Source organism: Oncorhynchus mykiss, chromosome 21 (assembly GCF_013265735.2).
Source record: "Oncorhynchus mykiss isolate Arlee chromosome 21, USDA_OmykA_1.1, whole genome shotgun sequence".
Lineage (NCBI taxonomy): Eukaryota > Metazoa > Chordata > Actinopteri > Salmoniformes > Salmonidae > Oncorhynchus > Oncorhynchus mykiss.
In genome coordinates, this window is record NC_048585.1 from 21,330,006 (window position 1) to 21,350,783 (window position 20,778).

Below are 20,778 nucleotides of genomic sequence, written 5' to 3' on the forward strand. Positions count from 1 at the left end.
TCTACAGCTGGAAAAGAATCATGCAGCAACAGGAAATAAAACAGGTTATAATTCATGGGATAAATGTAGGGGTTTATAATATATATTCCAAACTTTAGAATCCTTTTTAAGCTTTATTACACTACACATTTATATTTCCTGCTGTGAATGAAAATGCTCAGTAACAAAAGAGTGGTCCAATTAAGATCCTACATCTGTAATTGGATGCCTTTATTCTAGTAGGGAACCAAGAGACCCCATTGCATGTGAGAGAGCTGGAGTTAGATGGAGATTTATGAATTGTGTACTTTATGTAAACTGCAATAGTCTGGAATATACCAAAATCATCCTCTGGCCAGCAAGGTCATTCTGTCCTTATCTTCTGCCAACATCAATGAGTATTTTTTCCAGCAATCTTATTTAATATAAACTTAAAACACTGTATATGGGTTCCGTGGTAAGACTTGTATCAGTCAGTCTCCTTATGTGTCATCCGCCATCTTTGTTTCCTCAATTAATTCCTCTGGTAACCCAGTGGACACTTGTCTCCGTGATTAAACCTGCTGTAAATAGAGCCCATTTCTCATCACAGTCACTTTGACCCGCTCTACTTCATTTCATAGGAAAGGGTTTTCAGGGTAATGGATATCACTATGTCGCAGATCATTCTGCTTTCCAGTAAAGGCCTGATTGCAGATGAGTTTCTGCTCCCGTAACACATACTGTAAATAAAAAGATAGCTGTATTACAAGCCCTAAGCACTTCTTTTCCACTGTGTATTGGATGATGTAGGAACTCTGTGCAGACAATGTGCTGAGGCAAGTCGTTTTCTGTCTTGCTCTAGTCTCAGTCTTTTTTAGTAGTCTGCTCTGAGTGAGACAGTTGTAAGACAGTGTGTGTGTTGTATTATTGTTTATGGGTGCTCCCTCAATCTCCCTCCCCCACACAGAGCCAGGCCTGCCACGGACCATCTTCTCTGTGGACCACTCTGGTATGTACGTTGGCCCTGAAGAAGACTGTCCACAGGGAGGAAAATGGATTATTCTAAATGTTGTCTTTTTTTCTGAAACATTTCATTTAATTTGCAATGCATTAAAGGCCTAATGCAGTCGTTTTATATCAGTCTCAAATCATTCCTGTGCCTTACTGTAATAGATTTCCATTAAAATTGGCAAAATTGGCTTTTTAGCCCAATAAACATTCTCAAGCAAGAATTTAGCAAGAACTGTCTGGTTTGAGTGGGGAGGGGAAAACTGAAAACTAGCTGTTATTGGCAGAGAAGTTTGGAACTCTCTTTGTTATTGGTCTATTAACCAATATACCACATTGATGTCCCCATGGAAAGCCGAAACTCCCACCCATGCAAACCTGCTGAATAAGGGTCCTGTGTCGATTCTTTTCAACAAGCAACTACCAGGAAATAACACTGACAAAAAATGTTCACACTTTTAGTGTTAGTTCCATCAGCTGTTGTACAATATTATATAAAACACAGGAATAACAGTGCCTTTAATTTCATGTGTTAACTTCCACAATGTGTGATCAATAATCCTCTGGCTCCACATAAATTAGACAGACTGCGGGCACTCCAAGGTCAACACGTGTCACAGGTGTTGTCTGTTCCTTGACCCCAGGGGCAGAGTACCAGGAGGTGGAGGTCCACCTGAGGAGGCAGAAGTCCGGCTTCGGCTTCCGCATCCTTGGGGGAGACGAGGCGGGTCAGCCTGTGAGTCCGGACACCCGTGAGAAGGCTCGTATGAGATGGGCGTGGAACCCTGTCATTTTCTCCTCTCTAACCCACTACATGCATATCTAACCCTGAACCCTGACTGACTGAGAGACTGGTGATACTGCTGTGGATGGTTACTGGTTTATTGTCTGTAGAGTAACACTCGGCGCAAACATGGAGCCACGTATCTATTCATAAGCACCACTGACATAACAACCACTTATACATGTCATTTCACATACAGTTACTCCCTGCATGTTTCTTGTCCACTTGACCATGATTACATATCACTTCAATGTAGTCCTTTTATGAATCCAGCCCTCTGATTGGTCAACTGACTTTTTAACTCCTACCCCTAGCTCTCCATGCGTTCTGATTGGTCTTTTTCCCATAAACAGATTCTGATTGGGGCCATCATAGAGAAGAGCCCTGCAGACAGAGACGGGCGCCTGCGGCCAGGCGATGAGCTCATCTTCGTGGACGGGATCCCGGTGGCGGGGAAGCCCCACCGCTACGTCATCGACCTGATGCACGGCGCCGCCCGCAATGGACAGGTCAACCTCACCATCAGGAGGAGGCTACAGGGCCCAGGTGAGAGGATGGGAGGGGACAGATCTAGGATCAGTTTACTGAAAACTCCTAATCCTAATCATTAGGGAGGAAAACAGAACTCTGACCATAGAGCATCTTCTAGGGTCAAATTCATCCTACTCCAAGAAGGCCTGATAGTCTTCCTTTCTCTGGTCTTATGTGGAGTCCGGCTGTTGTATTGTACCTTGAATTGTAGAGCTGCAAGAGCCTGCTGTGTGATGAGTGTAGCAGCCCTCTATACACACCTTCCCCCCTCAGATCTCCCCATTCCCTTATGTCAGTTTACACTCCGGATGCCTTTGGTGCCTGGGGAGGAGAGCACAGCCACCCTGGTGAGATCCCGTCTCCCCTCCTCTGTCTCCCTCTTCTCCTTCCGTCTCCAGTCATGAAAGGCTGTCTGTCTCATCCGTGTCGTCCGTGGTCTTGCCTTTCATCCCTCGAACGTTTGATTCAAAGTAACACTTTTGGAGATGTCAAGACTCTGTCTCTCCAAGAGGTCACACTACCGTCAGTTCAACCTTGATCACTGAAGAAGATGTAATGAGCTCTAACATGACATCTTGGTTTTGAGGGAATGTTAGTTCTTAGCGATTGTATCTACAGATATCTTCAATGGAGGTTTTCTTTTGCATTAAAAAGATCTTTGGATGCAACAATACAGCCGATGAGGTGTGAGAGAAACCATGACCTTTCTCTGATCTGATAGCCAGTCCAGACAGGGCCAGTCTTTGTCCATTGATGAGTGCTGTGCTGGGCTGCAGTGTGGTGTGGTGGAGAGCAGAGCAGGTTAACTCAGCGCTCTGTTACCCCCCCCACAGGAGAGCCGTGTCCAGAGAACGGCCGCAGCCCCGGCTCTGTGTCCACCCAGCACAGCTCCCCACGCAGCGACTTCACCAACGTCACGTATCCTGGCAACAACGCAGCCCCACCCACTGACGCCATGGGTACAGGTAGCACCACAGACGGAGAGCCGACCTCCAGCGTGCAGCAGCCACCGAGTGATGTCATTATCCACCGCAAGGAGAGTGAAGGGTTTGGATTCGTCATCATCAGCTCGCTCAACCGGCCCGAGACCGCCGCCGCCATCAGTAAGTGCTGCTCTGTGTGTGTGTGTGTGTGTGTGTGTGTGTGTGTGTGTGTGTGTGTGTGTGTGTGTGTGTGTGTGTGTACATGTGTTATTGTGCGTCCATGGGTTGTTTACATTACAATGTACTGCCTTATGGCAATTTCACCTTAAAAGGGAAGGCTTCGCATATTATTATGCTCTTGAGTTTTCATGCATTTTAGTCCAGCAGATACGGTCGTTCCAAGCAGAGAAAACCAAATCCATTTTGACAGAAATTGCTGAGAGGAAGAGGTCACAACCATAGAAAAAATGTAACACCTCTATTTTTGAACCATGTACTCCTCGTCTAACCATCTAACCCGTCTCAGTTCCAAATGGTTTCCTGACTGTATCAGTCCCTCAGATCTGAGGTAGCTAGGCTCCAGTACGCCGCGGCGCCTTTTAGTGCCCTGCCCACACTCGCCGTGCATACAACCAGCTGTCTTACATAAGCTGAGAGGGGGCGGGAGAAATGTGAAAAGAGCGAGCAACATAGATAGAAAGAAGAGAGGGAGAGATGGAAAGAAAGCATCCAACCAGTAAGATTAGCCTGAACTCAGACCCATCCTCAACTAACCATATCTGTGTGTCTCTCACTCTGTGTGTATTGTCCTCCGCCTCTCCTCCCATCCCAGGCGTGCCCCATAAGATTGGGCGTATCATCGACGGCAGCCCGGCGGACCGCTGTGGCAAACTGAAGGTGGGTGACCGCATCCTGGCGGTAAACAGCCAGTCCATCATCAACATGCCCCACGCCGACATCGTTAAGCTCATCAAGGACGCCGGCCTCAGCGTCACCCTCCGGATCATACCACAGGAAGGTGAGTGAGACGGGGGGGGGGGGGGGATGGGCGACAACGGTCACTAGACTGGAGATAATGGGGGGACCAAGGGGTCAGTAGAGAACTGTATAATGTAGATGTGGGGGGACTTTCAGGGACTGTTGTTAAAACTGTTTGTCATCTTAAATGCAGCACGTTGTCTTACTGTACAGACCGTTTTAAATCCTTTTTTAAAGGGGGTTGTTCGATCTCTGGCTAAGGCACTATTTGCGTGGATCAGCGAGTGATATGTCTGTTTGGGAGAACTGTCTAGTGAGTCGGTTTCTGTCACCATCTTCTAATGCTTCATGGGTGTTTCTGGTTATGACGAGCATCTACTGTAGATTAGAGCATTGTACTGACAGTTCTTTGAAGTAGATGCACCGTGTATTATGTTAATGTGGCTCTGTTTAGCATAGTCTATGCTGTGGTGTGTATCTATCTGTCACTGTGTCTGACACTTCTGTCTGTCTGTATTTCAGAGCTGAGCCCGTCAGCCCCTAGCTCAGAGAAGCAGAGCCCAGCAGTGACCCAGCAGCACAGTCCTCAGGCCCAGCCCAGTCCCGCCGTGGGCCAGCCCATCCCTGCAGTCACCCAGCCCAGCCCTGCAGTCACTCAGCCCAGCCCTGCAGTCACCCAACCCAGCTCCCTGACCCATCAGAGTCCCATCACACAGACCCCAGCCCCCCCACCCCAGATCTACACCCACGACAGCAGGTACGGCAACCGGATGGTCACACACACACACAGACGCACACTGCTTAAAAACACACACACCAATTCATAGCACCCAGCCCAGTTCTAAATATTGGTCCGCCAGGATAGGGCCATAATTTACACAAGCATTTCGCTAAACGCACAATAACATCTGCTAAATATGTGTGTGACCAATAACATTTGATTTGATTTAAGACGTGCAGCATTTGAGTGCTCTATCATTTCCTATGTATTTAAATCGTTTTAAGATGGTTGATCATCTATGTGTATGGGTTCATGTAATCTTTAGGGCTTACAGCACATTTGGAAATCTCACTTATACAGCACAGTAGTATCTTCTTCTTTTTTTTAATCTCTGGGGTAAAAGCACTATTCCTAAGGGAATTACAGGTGAGAGCGAGGTATTCTCTCCCTGTCTCCAGTTTGTTGTATAACATCACTTAACTCTTATGGACTCCTGAATTATTAACCTAAATAGCTTCTTTATAGACCTACGCTGAATATTTCATCAAGCTCTTACAGGGGGCCCAAAAATGTACCCTGTCATTGTCCTTTCTCTCCTGCTCTGGAGAATGTCCTCTTATTTATTGCCAACTCTGTAAAAGACTGGAGTGTCTTTTTATGTGGTTGAAAATATATATTTCACTTACCACCACTAGTCTTGCCTAAAAGATAGTTTGATTGAAACAAACAATGTATTTGTAAATAACTTAGAATTTGACATGAATTGATTCAGAGAGCATTACCTTCACAACCGAATGAAGTTGGAGCTTTCATATGAACTGGGCACACTACATCGTTTCAACGTTGGTAATTGGGTAATATTTAGTTGAGAACTTGATCAATGAGACTACAACATACTGTATATTCACCCACTCAAAAAGACCACTCAAAACGTAGTTCAATGTCCAACGTGTTATCACCGTGCATTCAACCATCGGAAAAAAGCACAACCAAATTCCAACGGAAAAACAACGTCATATTTTTGGTTTAGTTTTCACTGAAATGTCTCACTGCGCTTTCAACCATTAAAGAAGCACAGCAAGGTTCAAATGGGAATACAATGCCAGATATTTTGTTCATTTATACAACAGATGAATGTGTCATCACTGTGTTTCATCTAATAGAGAACCAAATGACCTGGATTGCAGTTGAGATTACATTAAAAGTGCATGGTGCAGAGATCAATGCTGTTCGAGATTCTGCACAGATTATTACAGCCCAGTGAAGATCTCCACAGACCTGCGACGACCTATTCCTGCATGCTTTATAATAAAGATTTTATAATTACTCAACCTTAAGGTGACCATGGATGTGTTACTCGTTTTATAGTTGAATGTTACATTAGTTTGTACGATAGCCTTAATTTAGGCTATATTAAATTGATGACAAAGCAACCAAATATCAACATTTTAAATGAGACGTATCTGCTGATTGCATAGTTCCATCTGAGCCACTGGCTTAATCCCATTCTTTAACTTATATTTTTGGTTGAGTTTAGAGACATGAATCCGACATATCATTGGTTAAACTTGTCAACAAGTTAATATGCAATTCATTGTTTATTGTGTTTGATTTTCAACATAACAATAAAAGTTAAAGAATAGGACTAAATCATATCAAACTTGAAATGCACTTTAAATAAAGTTGGATTTGATTTAGTCCTATTCTTTAACTTAGATTGTTGTGTTGACTTACGTATTTCGTTGCGATGGAGACGTGAATCCAACATATCAAATATGAATTTGGAGACAAACTGTAATTAAAGCCAGAGTAAGTCAGTATTACAGGTGGAAGTATCCAAGCAGAAGAATTACACTTCCTTCAAATGTTGTTACATGGTGGCTTGACAACTGAACACAATTCAATATAACTAAATATCATTACATTTGAAATGAATCAAAGCTTGAAACCCTGGGCCTATTGTATTGTCTATTTTTAGATGAATTCCGCCTTGAATTGAAACAATGGCTGTCGATGACTTTGCAAATGCTATATAGGCCAAAATAGTCTCATTGATGTTATATGAGTGATAAAGTATGGTCACATTTAATTTGCTCTGTGAAACCTTCCTATCAATGACTTTGATAGCAACAGCGAATCTATTTAGTTTTTAAGTGACATCTCAAAACAATCATTCTCAAGATAGCATCATGGTAATAGTCAGTGATAAATATCATATCTAAGCAGGGTGGGGCTTGGTTAAAACCCTGGGTGGGAGACTAAAGGGTAGCTGTAGATATACCAATTCTCCAGTAGGAGGTGCTGCCCAGCCTATTGTTTGGAAGATCTGATGCTGTTTTTAAGGTACAAATTCAACAAAGACAAACCTATGTTGAAATGTGGTTACCATGACAACCTCATCTACATGGTTGAAATTTCACCCTCAAAACATTGGTTACTTTTTTCAAATCCAATGTATTTTCCTTGTAGATTCCTTGTCACAATACATTGACAAATTACGTTGTAACAACGTTGATTCAACCAGTTTATGCCCAGTGGGAAATGTTCCTTTAACTTGATTGGTTGGTTAGTTACAGGTCAGAGGTGAAAGCGAGGCAGGATGTGAAACCGGACATTCGACAGCCTCCATTCACAGACTACAGACAGCCCCCGTTGGACTACAGACACCCTCCTGTAGCAGACTACCGCCAGCCACCCACCCTGGACTACAGACACCCTCCTCTGATGGACTACAGACAGCTGTCCACTGACCCCAGGCACTTCCCTATGCCTGTGCCCCACGACTACAGACAGATCCAGCCACAGATGCCACAGGTCTACCAGGTTAGATACTTTACTCATCAATACAATATTGACCTGGGATGTCTGCTAACTTAAATTGTACTTTTACTTTACGTTACTTTTATTTTAAGTATGTAAAGCTGTCAAAATGGGTCTCCCAAGTGGCGCAGCGGTCTAAAACACTGCATCTCAGTGCTAGAGGCGTCACAACAGGCGACCTGTTTCGTATCCAGACTGTATCACAACCAGCCGTGATTGGGAGTCCCATAGGGCGGTGCACAATTGGCCCAACGTTGTATGAGTTTGGCCGGTGTAGGCCGTCATTGTAAATAAGAATTTGTTCTTAACTGATTTGCCTAGTTAAATAAAGGTTAAATTAAAATAAAAGAAATACATTCAACTGAAATACATGGGCATTGACACGCAAGAAACAGTAGTTCAGGTAGAGAGGTTAACGAGGAAGTTGTGGTAATTCTATCCGGGTTAAACCAGACTGAACGCTGCACTGAGTTAAACAATGGTGAGTGCAGCATTCAGTCTGGTTTAACCAGGCTACAGTAATACACATGGCCATTAGTTTTGTGATGGTGACTGATATTGTCTGAATGTGTCCTGCTCCTTCCCCTCCTCCCTGGTTCTTACTGCCTGTTGTCTGAATGTGTCCTGCTCCTTCCCCTCCTCCCTGGTTCTTACTGCCTGTTGTCTGAATGTGTCCTGCTCCTTCCCCTCCTCCCTGGTTCTTACTGCCTGTTGTCTGAATGTGTCCTGCTCCTCCTCCCTGGTTCTTACTGCCTGTTGTCTGAATGTGTCCTGCTTCTTCCCCTCCTCCCTGGTTCTTACTGCCTGTTGTCTGAATGTGTCCTGCTTCTTCCCCTCCTCCCTGGTTCTTACTGCCCGTTGTCTGAATGTGTCCTACTCCTTCCCCTCCTCCCTGGTTCTTACTGCCCGTTGTCTGAATGTGTCCTACTCCTTCCCCTCCTCCCTGGTTCTTACTGCCTGTTGTCTGAATGTGTCCTACTCCTTCCCCTCCTCCCTGGTTCTTACTGCATGTTGTCTGAATGTGTCCTACTCCTTCCCCTCCTCCCTGGTTCTTACTGCCTGTTGTCTGAATGTGTCCTACTCCTTCCCCTCCTCCCTGGTTCTTACTGCCTGTTGTCTGAATGTGTCCTACTCCTTCCCCTCCTCCCTGGTTCTTACTGCCTGTTGTCTGAATGTGTCCTGCTCCTTACTGCCCGTTGTCTGAATGTGTCCTACTCCTTCCCCTCCTCCCTGGTTCTTACTGCATGTTGTCTGAATGTGTCCTACTCCTTCCCCTCCTCCCTGGTTCTTACTGCCTGTTGTCTGAATGTGTCCTACTCCTTCCCCTCCTCCCTGGTTCTTACTGCCTGTTGTCTGAATGTGTCCTGCTCCTTACTGCCCGTTGTCTGAATGTGTCCTACTCCTTCCCCTCCTCCCTGGTTCTTACTGCATGTTGTCTGAATGTGTCCTACTCCTTCCCCTCCTCCCTGGTTCTTACTGCCCGTTGTCTGAATGTGTCCTACTCCTTCCCCTCCACCCTGGTTCTTACTGCCTGTTGTCTGAATGTGTCCTGCTCCTTCCCCTCCTCCCTGGTTCTTACTGCCTGTTGTCAGAATGTGTCCTACTCCTTCCCCTCCTCCCTGGTTCTTACTGCCTGTTGTCTGAATGTGTCCTGTTCCTTCCCCTCCTCCCTGGTTCTTACTGCCTGTTGTCTGAATGTGTCCTGCTTCTTCCCCTCCTCCCTGGTTCTTACTGCCCGTTGTCTGAATGTGTCCTACTCCTTCCCCTCCTCCCTGGTTCTTACTGCCTGTTGTCTGAATGTGTCCTACTCCTTCCCCTCCTCCCTGGTTCTTACTGCCTGTTGTCTGAATGTGTCCTACTCCTTCCCCTGCTCCCTGGTTCTTACTGCCCGTTGTCTGAATGTGTCCTACTCCTTCCCCTCCTCCCTGGTTCTTACTGCCTGTTGTCTGAATGTGTCCTACTCCTTCCCCTCCTCCCTGGTTCTTACTGCATGTTGTCTGAATGTGTCCTACTCCTTCCCCTCCTCCCTGGTTCTTACTGCCTGTTGTCTGAATGTGTCCTACTCCTTCCCCTCCTCCCTGGTTCTTACTGCCTGTTGTCTGAATGTGTCCTACTCCTTCCCCTGCTCCCTGGTTCTTACTGCCCGTTGTCTGAATGTGTCCTACTCCTTCCCCTCCTCCCTGGTTCTTACTGCCTGTTGTCTGAATGTGTCCTACTCCTTCCCCTCCTCCCTGGTTCTTACTGCATGTTGTCTGAATGTGTCCTACTCCTTCCCCTCCTCCCTGGTTCTTACTGCCTGTTGTCTGAATGTGTCCTACTCCTTCCCCTCCTCCCTGGTTCTTACTGCCTGTTGTCTGAATGTGTCCTGCTCCTTCTCCAGGACTTTGACTTCTTCACCGTGGAGCTGGAGAAGAGTGTGAAGGGGTTTGGCTTCAGTATCCGTGGAGGGAGGGAGTACAAGATGGACCTGTTTGTCCTGCGACTGGCTGAGGACGGACCCGCCATCCGCAACGGGAGGATGAGGGTAGGCTGATGACGATGTCACATCCTGTGCTGAACTAACACTTCCCCTCAACATACTTACAGTAGCTTCTCTCCCAACGCTGGTTTAGTGGGATATTAATAATAATTATTTGCTAGTCTTAATTGTCTGATGATTATCTTGGCAGCAAATTTCCATTTTAAGCCCTGTAAGAAAATAATCTGCTAATGCAGTGTGGCTGAGTGTGTGAAGGATTTGGGACGTTTTGACACCTGCTGGGTTAGTGGGTTTACTGGCAGCAGAAACGTTTCTCTAGTCAATAATACATTAGCTACTATAAACATTCAGATGAATAATTAAAGGGTGGCTGCTTTTACCATGAATAGTTTTCACGTTTGTCCGTTTCGTAATGTTCTCTCCAGGGACAGTCTGCCGGTCACCATCTGTTTAACACAACAACAAAAAATGTAACGTTAGTACTCTTTGTAAAAAGATGCAGAGCGTGCCGAGCTTTTAGTTTTTCCCCAAGTTCACACCTTCCTTCCATCACCTCTGTCAAAGTATGAGTCACTCTCTCTCAACAGCTGTATATGTTCTTGTAGCCTGCTATGTTCATCCAGGGTGACTCTGATCACTTTATGGCGTGAAAAATACAGAAATCTCACTTTACTTTTCCGATATCAAAGACTACATTACAAGTCTGTCATCGCAGTTTTTCTATATCTCCTAAAGTATCTTGATCGTCTCCTACCCGTCACACTTTTCTCTCTGCCCAATCTCCCTAGTGTGGGCCAATAGCGTCATCGCTGTGCATTCCTTATCTGTAATGAACCTGTCGGAGATAATGTGTGTGAAACGGCCCGTAGGGATATTACTCTCACTCCGTCACGGCGAGGTAAATGCAGCTCGGCGGGCCCAGGCCCAAACCCATCGACTGGGGATGAGGGATAGCTAGCGGTCCTCGGCTCTCTCTTCTACGCCCGGGCCGGTATCGTGATTTATCCTTCAGTAATCACAGCTTTAAAGGCCCACTCAAACTCTGCAGTCCGCCACACACAGGCCCAGTTTGAACTCTGATCATGGGGGAGATGAATGGTCGAGGGGGAAAGGTAGGATAATCTAACACTGCTGTTGAAATGAACTGGGATGGGCTGGCCGTTCGGATATATAGTATACTACTTTTTACACCACCAAGGCTCAGGCTCTGGTCAAAAGTGCACTATATAGGCAATAGGGTGCTGTTTCAGACACAGCCTTAGTAAGCTTGGCTGGACTCGAGATAGCATCTAGAGGAGAGACAATCCAAGGATAACCATGCTTCATCTGGACGTCATACTACTGCTGTTGGCTTGGTGTTCAATTCTCCCATCCACACCCAGTCACTTCCCATCCATTTAAAGGGGAATGACTCAGGCCGGCCTCAGCCATTCACTAACTGTCAGAAGGTGTAGATGGACGGGCGGCCCAGCTCCGCTCAGATCAGCCTAATAACATTTAATGACTCCCCTTCTCTCTCTCTGTTGCCGGGCGGATTCTCTCTCCTCTCACTTTCAAATTATTTCCACTATTAGCCGAGGACTTTTCCATTTGTTACAGTAATTGGTTTATACATTTGGCGCCGCAGCACGTGGTCTCCTACACTATCAGTCAATAGGGCACTGGTCCCATTCCCAAGTGAAGGTATTGTGTTAGTGAGATCCTTCAGGGGATATGCCTATACAATCGGCCTCCGACCTTGATGTTGTAGTCATAGAGAGGTCACAACCTTTTCACTGTAGTGCTGGAAGGGAGGTGTAGTCTACTTAGTGAAATGAATAGGTTACTACCAGGTCTTCAGCTACTAATGTCCTGGGTCATATTCATTAGGAATACGTTTTGCAATGGAAAGCTAAAACAACTGTTTCTTATTGGACGGATTAAGGTACTCCCTCCATGTTTCAGTCTAGTTTCTTCCATTTGGTACGTAATGAACAACGCCCAGGACATTGGTATTCAGGAGGGTATCCTCTTTAGTCTCAACCCCCCTGCAGGGACGAGTCCATAATTCAATCTAAATGACATTATAAAAACAGGCTGCAGGAATTAATGACAACTGACACCACATTCATATTCATGAGTGCTAATTCTGATTAGCGCTTTACACTGGCCGCTCTGATCCCTCTGCACCACTATGATTTATAGATACACATTGATCCTAATAAATTGTGATCCACAATAAATTTGCCTTATTAATTTTGCGCTTTAATACGTAGTGTGTGTGCTTATCTCCGAGGCCTGCCAAGAAATAATTGCGTCGGTGGTTGTGGCAGTGTGTGCCAGCGTTCTTCCATAATTTGTTAATCTAATCAGGGAATTGGTGTGAACTTGTCACGCAATGTAACGCATGTTTATGTAACACAAGGTGCTCAGTGGGTTGGTGATTTAGAGGTTACTGTCACAGTGGTCTATTGTCTATTTATTGTCTGTGCAGTATCTGCATGGCAACAGGATTTCATGCACATACACACACCAGCATGCACACACACACACACACACACACACACACACACACACACACACACAGCGGGGGGGGGCGAGACACATACACACACTATCTATCTACAGTATTTCTCTCTCTCTCTCTCTCTCTCTCTCTCTCTCTAACTGTGTTGTCTCTCCTCCTCTCCAGGTTGGGGACCAGATTATTGAGATCAATGGGGACACAACCAGGGACATGACCCACGCCCGGGCCATCGAGCTCATCAAGTCAGGGGGCCGGCGGGTGCGTCTGCTCCTGAAGAGAGGCACAGGGCAGGTCCCAGAGTATGGTGGGTTTCCATTCTGTCCCTCAAACCCTGTTGTTTACCCCTCCCCAGGCCAAGGCTAATCCAGCTGTAACACACTCAAATCCACCTGCTGACCTTCTAATCTCATCTGATTCCAGTAACACTATAATCACATTTTAAAAGTCACACGCATTTCTAAAATGATTACGTCTATAGATTATTCTTTACTCGGGCCTTCCGAGTGGCGCAGCAGTCTAAAGCACTGCATTGGAGTGTTGCGGCGACACCACAGCCTGGGAGTCCCATAGGGTGGCACACAATTGGCCCAGCGTCGTCCGGGTTGGGGGAGGGTTTGGCCGGGGGGGGCTTTACTTGGCTTTCGTGCTCTAGCAACTTCTTGTGGCGGACTGGGCGCCTGCGGGTGAACGGTGTTTCCTCCGACACATTGGCAAGGGTTAAGCGAGCGGGTGTTAAGAAGCGCGGTTTGGCGGGTCATGTTTCGGAGGATGCATGACTCGACCTTCGCCTCTCCCGAGCCTGTTGGGGAGTTGCCGCGATGAGACAATTTCGCAATCACTAATTTGGGTTGAAAAAGGTGGTAAGAATTACAAAAAACATCAACTATAAAACAACTTTATAACTATAACTCTGCTTATGTCTGGCATGCCTATCTTCTAATGTAGTTGTATATTATACATCCATAGCAATGTCTTTCTCTCTACTTAATACTTTAACACTTTAAACTTGTCTTTCTCTTGACTAACAATAGTGTAACTCTTCCTTTCAAGGCGTCTGGTTTAACCCTAATGACTGGTATAGGTTGTTACTCCCCTTTCCTTAGGAATGGTACCTTCCAGTCTCTCCATGTGCATGAAAAGTGACAAGCATGGCTCCCCCTATTTCTTCCTAATGGGCCACTCTAAAGACACGGTTTGTGATGATCTGCATGTTCCAGTCTAATTCTACTTGGTGTCGTGGTTTGTGGTGTGGTTTTGTGTGCCCATGCCGTGGGTTGCAGCTGTGACTTCCTGGTCAGAACACACTGGCTCCTCCTCTCCACTTCAATCACAGTGACATCAACCTACAGTAGTTCCCCAGCTATTGGGGCTTTCAAGACAACTTGGGGGGGGGTGAGGTCAAATCATGACGTCACTGATCTTCAGGTCAGAAAATCTGAGCTTTATAAAGATGTCAGAGTTTGACCGTTCAAAACTGTTTTCCCAGTCGAAGTTAGTTTTTTCCCCCCGAGTTCCCAGTTGTCTTGAACACACTTAAGTCTGAGATTTCCAAGTTCCCAGGTGTTTTGAACGCGGAATATGTCCACGTGGTCATCAGGCCAGCCCAATGGAATTATTATACTGTATGTACATACAATAAATACATATTACACATTTAGAAAGATACATGAACCAACTTACAAAATAGCGATTCAAACTGACAGACACTATTGTCTAGATAGATTAGTCAGAAATATATAGGCAGACTATTTCCTGTGATAAAATCCCACCGTGGTGCACGCTGAGGCCCCTAACAGACATTTATGTCCCCTACACCTCAGGGAATGACAGCACCTAGCGGCCCTCTTGGTAATAAATCGTGATGTGTCAGACTCTCCCATGGCCTCTGTAACAGAGAGTCACACTCCCGGCCTGTGGGTAGTGAGTTAGCGCTGAGGCTAGCACTGCACATGACTCTTCCACAGCCAGCCAAGGCCTCCACTGTGAAATACAGTCATCAGCACTTAGCTTTGGCAGGTGACCAGGGTCTTTAAACACAGGAAATAGTATTGTCTGTCTCCTTCTTCGTCGCTAGGCGACTTCTGACTACCACTCCCAGTCGGAGACTCTCCCCGGCCATTTATGACAGAGATTTTTTTTGTTATCTATTTCTGTCTCTCTCCCTCCCCCCTTTCCTCCATTAGAAATACTTTTTTCTATTACCTGCCCGCGGGTGACATAAAGCTGTGAAATACGCACCATGAGCCCATTACACTGTCAGCCAGAGGACGCCATATTAAATCACCAGCGTCACTTTTCATATCAACTATCAACCTGTGTGTTCTGGGCAGAGCAGTCACATAAAAGTGGAATAGCCATTTGTAACATGGATGTGGGGGATTGTGTGGATACGTAGATGTTTTTACAGGCCTAGGTTTATCTGTATACTGAGAGGATGTAGTATTTATGTTTGATGCGCTGCTTCGGGGTTATTTAACTACATTTTGCAAAGCGGCTCTGTATTTTCAGCTAGTTTATACAGTACTTTGCAGAGGAAAACGAATTCAAAGCTTATAAAAACTGCATCCTGATGAAATAATGAAGTGGAATAAAAGACGGTTGCCACATTTAGTACCACGCAATATGATACTGTGTGTGTGCGCGTGCATGACGTTTGTGAGTATGTGGACGTGTGCATGCTGTGCATTGTGTGGATGTATTAGGGCATGTGTACATTTGTCCCCTCATACAGAGTACTAGAGTATGGAGGTTGTATTAAGGTCAGATCCAGTCAGCTAGCTGGGCAGCAGGGCCCTCACCCCTCAGAACGAACAGAGCCGTATCCAAGGTGACAGCGGGCATTAGCTCAGCACACATACTCCCTCTCACAATCCTATTGGGCCACACAGCCTCCACGGGAGACAGGTAATCACTTCAATACACCAAGCAGTGGCTGATGGGTAGCGGAATGAGCTGGTGTGAATAGTCCAGGGTTTCAGAGCGCAACAGGCACCTGCATTGACTGTGAGCCTGCCCACTGAGCTCTCTCCAAACACCAGACCTTCCTAGCTGGTCTGGGAGTCCATCTAGTCTGTAATGAGGCCTCATGGAACTAGCCTAGCCTCCCTCTTTCCCCCTGCTAGTTAGACGATTGGCGCTAGCCTCCCTGGTGACTTCCCCCCTGCCTGCCTGTTTGTAATGAATGATCACCCTGGGACTGCTAGCTCAGCGATGCAGAGAGAGAAGCTAACAGGCCTTGTGAGCTGCAGCAGCCTCTCAGGAGAAGGTAGAGCCCTGTAGGTTTAGCCGCTACCGTGGTTACTCAGCCCAGAGCACCGGTGGGGAGTCTCGAACCCGCAGGTTCTCTCTCCCGAGCCAGGCTGAAGCACCGCCTGATTCAGCACATCATCCATTCCATTAAACCTGTTTTCGATTTCTCTGCCCGCTTCTTAGAAGTGCTGAGGCTTTAAAGGGAGCTAGGGAACTGAGATGTGTGCTGCCTAAAAGTGAACTTGCAGTGTGTGACTTATAGGAGTGAAGTAATATTTCACTTGCAGCCCATACCACAAAGACTGGGTTTGATTGTTGTGATTGCTACAATATGGATACTGTCATCCATGTAGACTAGAGGCATGTTTTTTGGCTTGGTGTGTGTTGTTTGGATAAAGCTATAGATTCATAGATATATTTCAATAGGGCGAACTTCCACTTAAGTCAACTTTTCACTCAGTCTCCCATTGACATCCATGCATGACTAAGTAAATGGAAGGTAGGATTCGCCCCTGACTGTTAAGACTATCCTTTCCCATGTCTAACTGTGTGTTTGTGCCCCAGCAGACAGTACCTCCCCCTGGGATGCACGCCCTTCAGCCTCCCCAAGTCTGTCGGAAGTAGCCCTGCCCCCAGACACTCTGACCATGCCATCGCCCTCATCTCATCTGACCCCGTCCCAGCAGCCCCCAGGCCCCGACCTGGCTCGCCTGCCACCACAGGAGGTCCCGCGGGAGCCGGCGGTGCAAGAGAGCAGGAAGGCGGATCGCTCCCAGAGCCCCCGGAAGGCCCCGACCGAGCCGCAAAATCCGGACCAGACCGGCCACGGGAGGAGGGACCGGGACCGGCCCAGTGGGAGTGGTTGCAGTAATGGGAGGGCCAAGCAGAAGGAAGGTGGCAGGTCCACCCGCAGAGGGAGCTGCCCCAAAGAGGGAGGGCCGGTGGGGAGGGATGAGCTGCTACCTGGGGGAGGGGAGCCCAAAAGCTCCTCCAGGGGGAGGTCTAAGGAGAGGATAGCTGGGGAGAGCAGCAGCACGTCCCACGGGAAAAGAGAACCCACACAGTCCCCGACGAAAGGCTCCAAGCCCTCATACACAAACTCTAACGGGAACGGCAGCAGCGGTGGTACTCAGAGCGGCAGCAGCAGTCACCCAGACGTTAGTGTCGGGCATCAGGGGGAGCCGGCGCAGGAGAAGCCCAGGCCCAGAGAGGCAGAGAGGGGCCCTGGAGAGACCAGGCCCTGCCGCCCCAACAAGAGCACCAGCAGCAGCAGCACGGCAGCGGGTAGGAAGGCCACTGTGTCCCCTGGGCCCTGGAAGATCCCCGGCTCTGACAAGCTGCCCAGCACCCTGCGCTCGGGCACGTCCACTGTGAGCAGATAACACCTTGGAGTATACCCACTACCAGGCACCCAGGCCGGGCTACACTAAGCCTGGCTAGCCCCTTCATTGGCTCCCCTCACCCTGCCTGCACTCCCCTACCCCACCCTCTAGACCTCAGATGTAAAGGGGGGTTCCTCCATGCGTTTTTAGAGAACCATTTTTATTTATATTGTACTCTAAATTATTTTGAGAGATATTTTACACCGACCACCTTAAGAACTGGAAAGCATCCACTTAAAAATTCAAAACAAGAAGAAACCAAGCAGAATGTGTGTAGCGTGACTGGATCCTTGAGCAGTGTTAAGGGGTCCGAATACAGGAACTTCATTTGGAAGTGCTCAAATCCCCACAGCACTCCAGTCCAGGACGTACATGCAAATTGAACCACTCACCGATTGGTTGACTGTGACACTGCAGTTTTTTTTATACAATGAAGTCTATTTTATGAAAGGAATGTTGAAGAGGGGTTGCCTGTTTTTGTGTATTTTAAAAAGAGAGAATGAAAACCAGAACTAGAAAAAGAGTATACGCATTAATGGGACTTTGCCTTAAATAAGAGACTGTACGAGACTGAAGAAGCTATCCCGAGGAATCTATCAAATGGTATAGAAATAAATATATTATATGATGAGTATTAATATGTGGGACGTGATCATCTCTAATGCATACCTAGTCGGGCCAATGGTAGCTCTGAGACGCCTCATAAGCTAGACGAACGAAGGAGCACAACACCGTTTTTCAACACTCCCTTATAACTCCACAGCCACAAATCCACTATAATATTGCATTTCTAGTCTGTGTGGACCCATTCTACGAGACTGCAGTGGACTCTAAGGGCTGTACGTGCTTGAATCATCAACGGTTGGGTCACAGGAGATACATTTCCCCCTCACTGTGCTTCGCGAACAAAGCAATTTGCTGAGGTTTGTCTGGTGGACAATGTGGAGAGAGTGAAGGCTCATGGGATATCGGGGCAGAGTGCCTTACGATACGGACAGAGAGGTCTGTTATGGACTTAAAGAACCTAGAACACTCTCTAGACTGATGTGGTTCAATCCAGGCTGCTACCGTACAGTCAACACCAATGTCCCAATATTCATATACATCTGTGCCATGACGGACATTCATGGTTTTATATCTGATTGTTGAAATTTGTTCACTATATTTACAGACCCCACAGTATTTATTTGGTCAGAAAACATTAGCAAATCTTTCCATTTCCTTACAGATTGAAGATAGTTCCACAACTTTTGGGGTTCTGTTGGTATCTCATCGTCAGATATCGAAACGTCTAGGCAGAACATCTCTAACAGATGGTGTAATCAAGCTGTAGCTACACAGAATGACGTGTTTGGGTGAAAATATGGCACGGGTATGAAAGCAGGAAACTCCACTAGTATTTCTGGTGGGGATCAGAGGGAGAGAGAAACATTGCCATTTGTCACGAGCTCATTCATCACAATGTGTCTAATGGTCTGTGGCTTCACTTAACGCTGTTCATTTACACAACACATGAAACACGTTTATCTCCCAAAGACGCATATGTATACTTTACAACTGACAACTGTCTGGATATTCATTTCAACATTTGTTTAGTCTCTAAGTGTCTACATAGCCAGTGACGTTAATATATATATACATCTCTCTCTACCAGATTGTGGCCCAATTAACTTCGGAGCTCTAGGCAGTGGAGGCTCTGTCAGGGGCTCTGTCTGCACTCCCCCATTACCAGTTTACACACACACACACACACACACACACACACACAGGTACACAGTTAAGACACACACAGTAACACACACACACGCGTCCCTCAGAACCGCCTTGTCATCCGATGACTAAGGTAGAGTTTTTTGGTTTTTTAAACCCTCTCAAACCCTCTCTCTGGGCCTGGGACTCACAGAAGCGAATTCATCTGTCACTCTGATAACTAGTATACTATACATGGAGATGTGGAGAGACTACAATCATCTAGACATTATGATCATTGACAGACACAAGAATCATTCTTGGCGATAAAAGAAAAGTCATTAAGGAGCAATCCGAATGTGTCCCCTTTAGTTTCTGCAGACATCTGATTTTTGAGTGGTAATTTGCAGTGTGTCGAGCTAACAATCCAGCAAAGGGAGGACGACATTGGCAGAACAAAGCTGTCCCCCTCGGGTGGAAGAAATGCAGACAGTCTTTCAGAATAGCAGTAATTACGAGAGAGGTGAGTGATGCGCTGAGCCCATTGGAATCTCTATTTATGAGAGGAAAATATATTTCTTTAAAGCACAAAGTGGTTCAGAGAAATGGTATATAAATTGTGCTGGGCAACTGACCCTGAGTAGACAAGAGTCTGTGGCTCAGCCACTGTCTGGGCCTGTTTGAATACTTTAACAATGCATCCTTCCTCTCTTCCTTCTCTCTTTCCTAACGTCTTGTAAGAACAATGGTTACTTCAAGTAAGTAGGCAGCAGGTAGCCTAGATGTTCAGAGCATTGGGCCAGTAACTGAAAGGTTGCTGGTTTGAATCCCGAGCTGAATAAGTGGAAAATCTTCCCTTGAGCAAGGCACTTCACCCCAATTGCTCTGGATAAGAGCATCTGTTAAATGACAATAAATAAATATATAATAATGGAAAGCAGGTACATGTTCATTCACTGGTTACTTCAAGAAAGGATTCATTTGAACAGTGCCACTGTGTTCACCCCACACACAACCATTCCTATAGTGTCTGGCCAGTCCTGACTGTCTACTGCACCTTCATCACTAAGCCTATCATGACTTCTGTGTAGACTAGAGACAAGAGAGAATGTCCTTCCTTCGTTGCACAGTTCGCCACTTTTTCTCGTCAGAGCAGTCCCCCATTGAGGCAAATATCAGTACTTTTCTATGGACAGATCAGAAGAGATAGGTATATCTAAAACGGTGAGTGTGTTGAAGACTGGCGGCACGTACAATACATGAACCCCCTGAGCCTACCTAATGCAGCAGGGTATCACTGTGTAGTGTTATTATTAGCCGTGGTATTGACCTTGTACAGGTGTGTCGCTATTATAAATATGACTCAATGTATTATTATGGATAGTCCCAGACTATAAGTGAACGGCCTATTTTTATGAAATGCAACACTATGGATATATTAACTTTTGCAGAAATCTTGTTTACCGTATGATATTCTGAAATGCTGTCAAATAAAATCTTGACACGGTGTAAAGTATTCAATTAGGATCGGGCTGTCACCGATTTATGTCTGACCGCGTTGATGGCCTTATGGCAGGTGAACAGAGTGCCCATTCATTAGTGCACACCGTAGTAAAACGTTTTGCTACAAAAACAAAGGTTTCTTATAGGACAAGTTCAGGTTAGTTCCTCCGTGTTTTGCCTTGTTTGCTTCTGTTTTGTTCCAAGTGAAAACAACTCAATTTACCCGGAGGTACTTACAGCAGGA

The 20,778-nt window shown here is 46.3% G+C and overlaps 1 protein-coding gene across 10 annotated transcripts in view; it reads left to right on the top strand.

The window, feature by feature from the left end:
- The window catches only part of LOC110499983 (membrane-associated guanylate kinase, WW and PDZ domain-containing protein 2), a 263,199-nt gene extending 242,652 nt beyond the window's left edge, over nt 1-20,547 (top strand). For 4 of the 10 annotated variants that reach the window (XM_036957227.1, XM_036957230.1, XM_036957233.1 and 1 more), the window contains 10 exons: nt 929-970; nt 1,614-1,729; nt 2,107-2,299; nt 3,118-3,387; nt 4,040-4,225; nt 4,708-4,942; nt 7,477-7,729; nt 10,107-10,250; nt 12,877-13,015; nt 16,528-20,547. In XM_036957227.1, the coding sequence (XP_036813122.1) occupies nt 929-970; nt 1,614-1,729; nt 2,107-2,299; nt 3,118-3,387; nt 4,040-4,225; nt 4,708-4,942; nt 7,477-7,729; nt 10,107-10,250; nt 12,877-13,015; nt 16,528-17,342 (2,393 nt within the window). In that variant the 3' untranslated portion in view covers nt 17,343-20,547. Of the gene's footprint in view, nt 1-928; nt 971-1,613; nt 1,730-2,106; nt 2,300-3,117; nt 3,388-4,039; nt 4,226-4,707; nt 4,943-7,476; nt 7,730-10,106; nt 10,251-12,876; nt 13,016-13,792; nt 13,904-16,527 lie in introns of all 10 variants that reach the window. The other 6 variants (XM_036957229.1, XM_036957231.1, XM_036957236.1 and 3 more) reach the window with 5 other exon arrangements.
- Nucleotides 20,548-20,778: the final 231 nt, after the last annotated feature.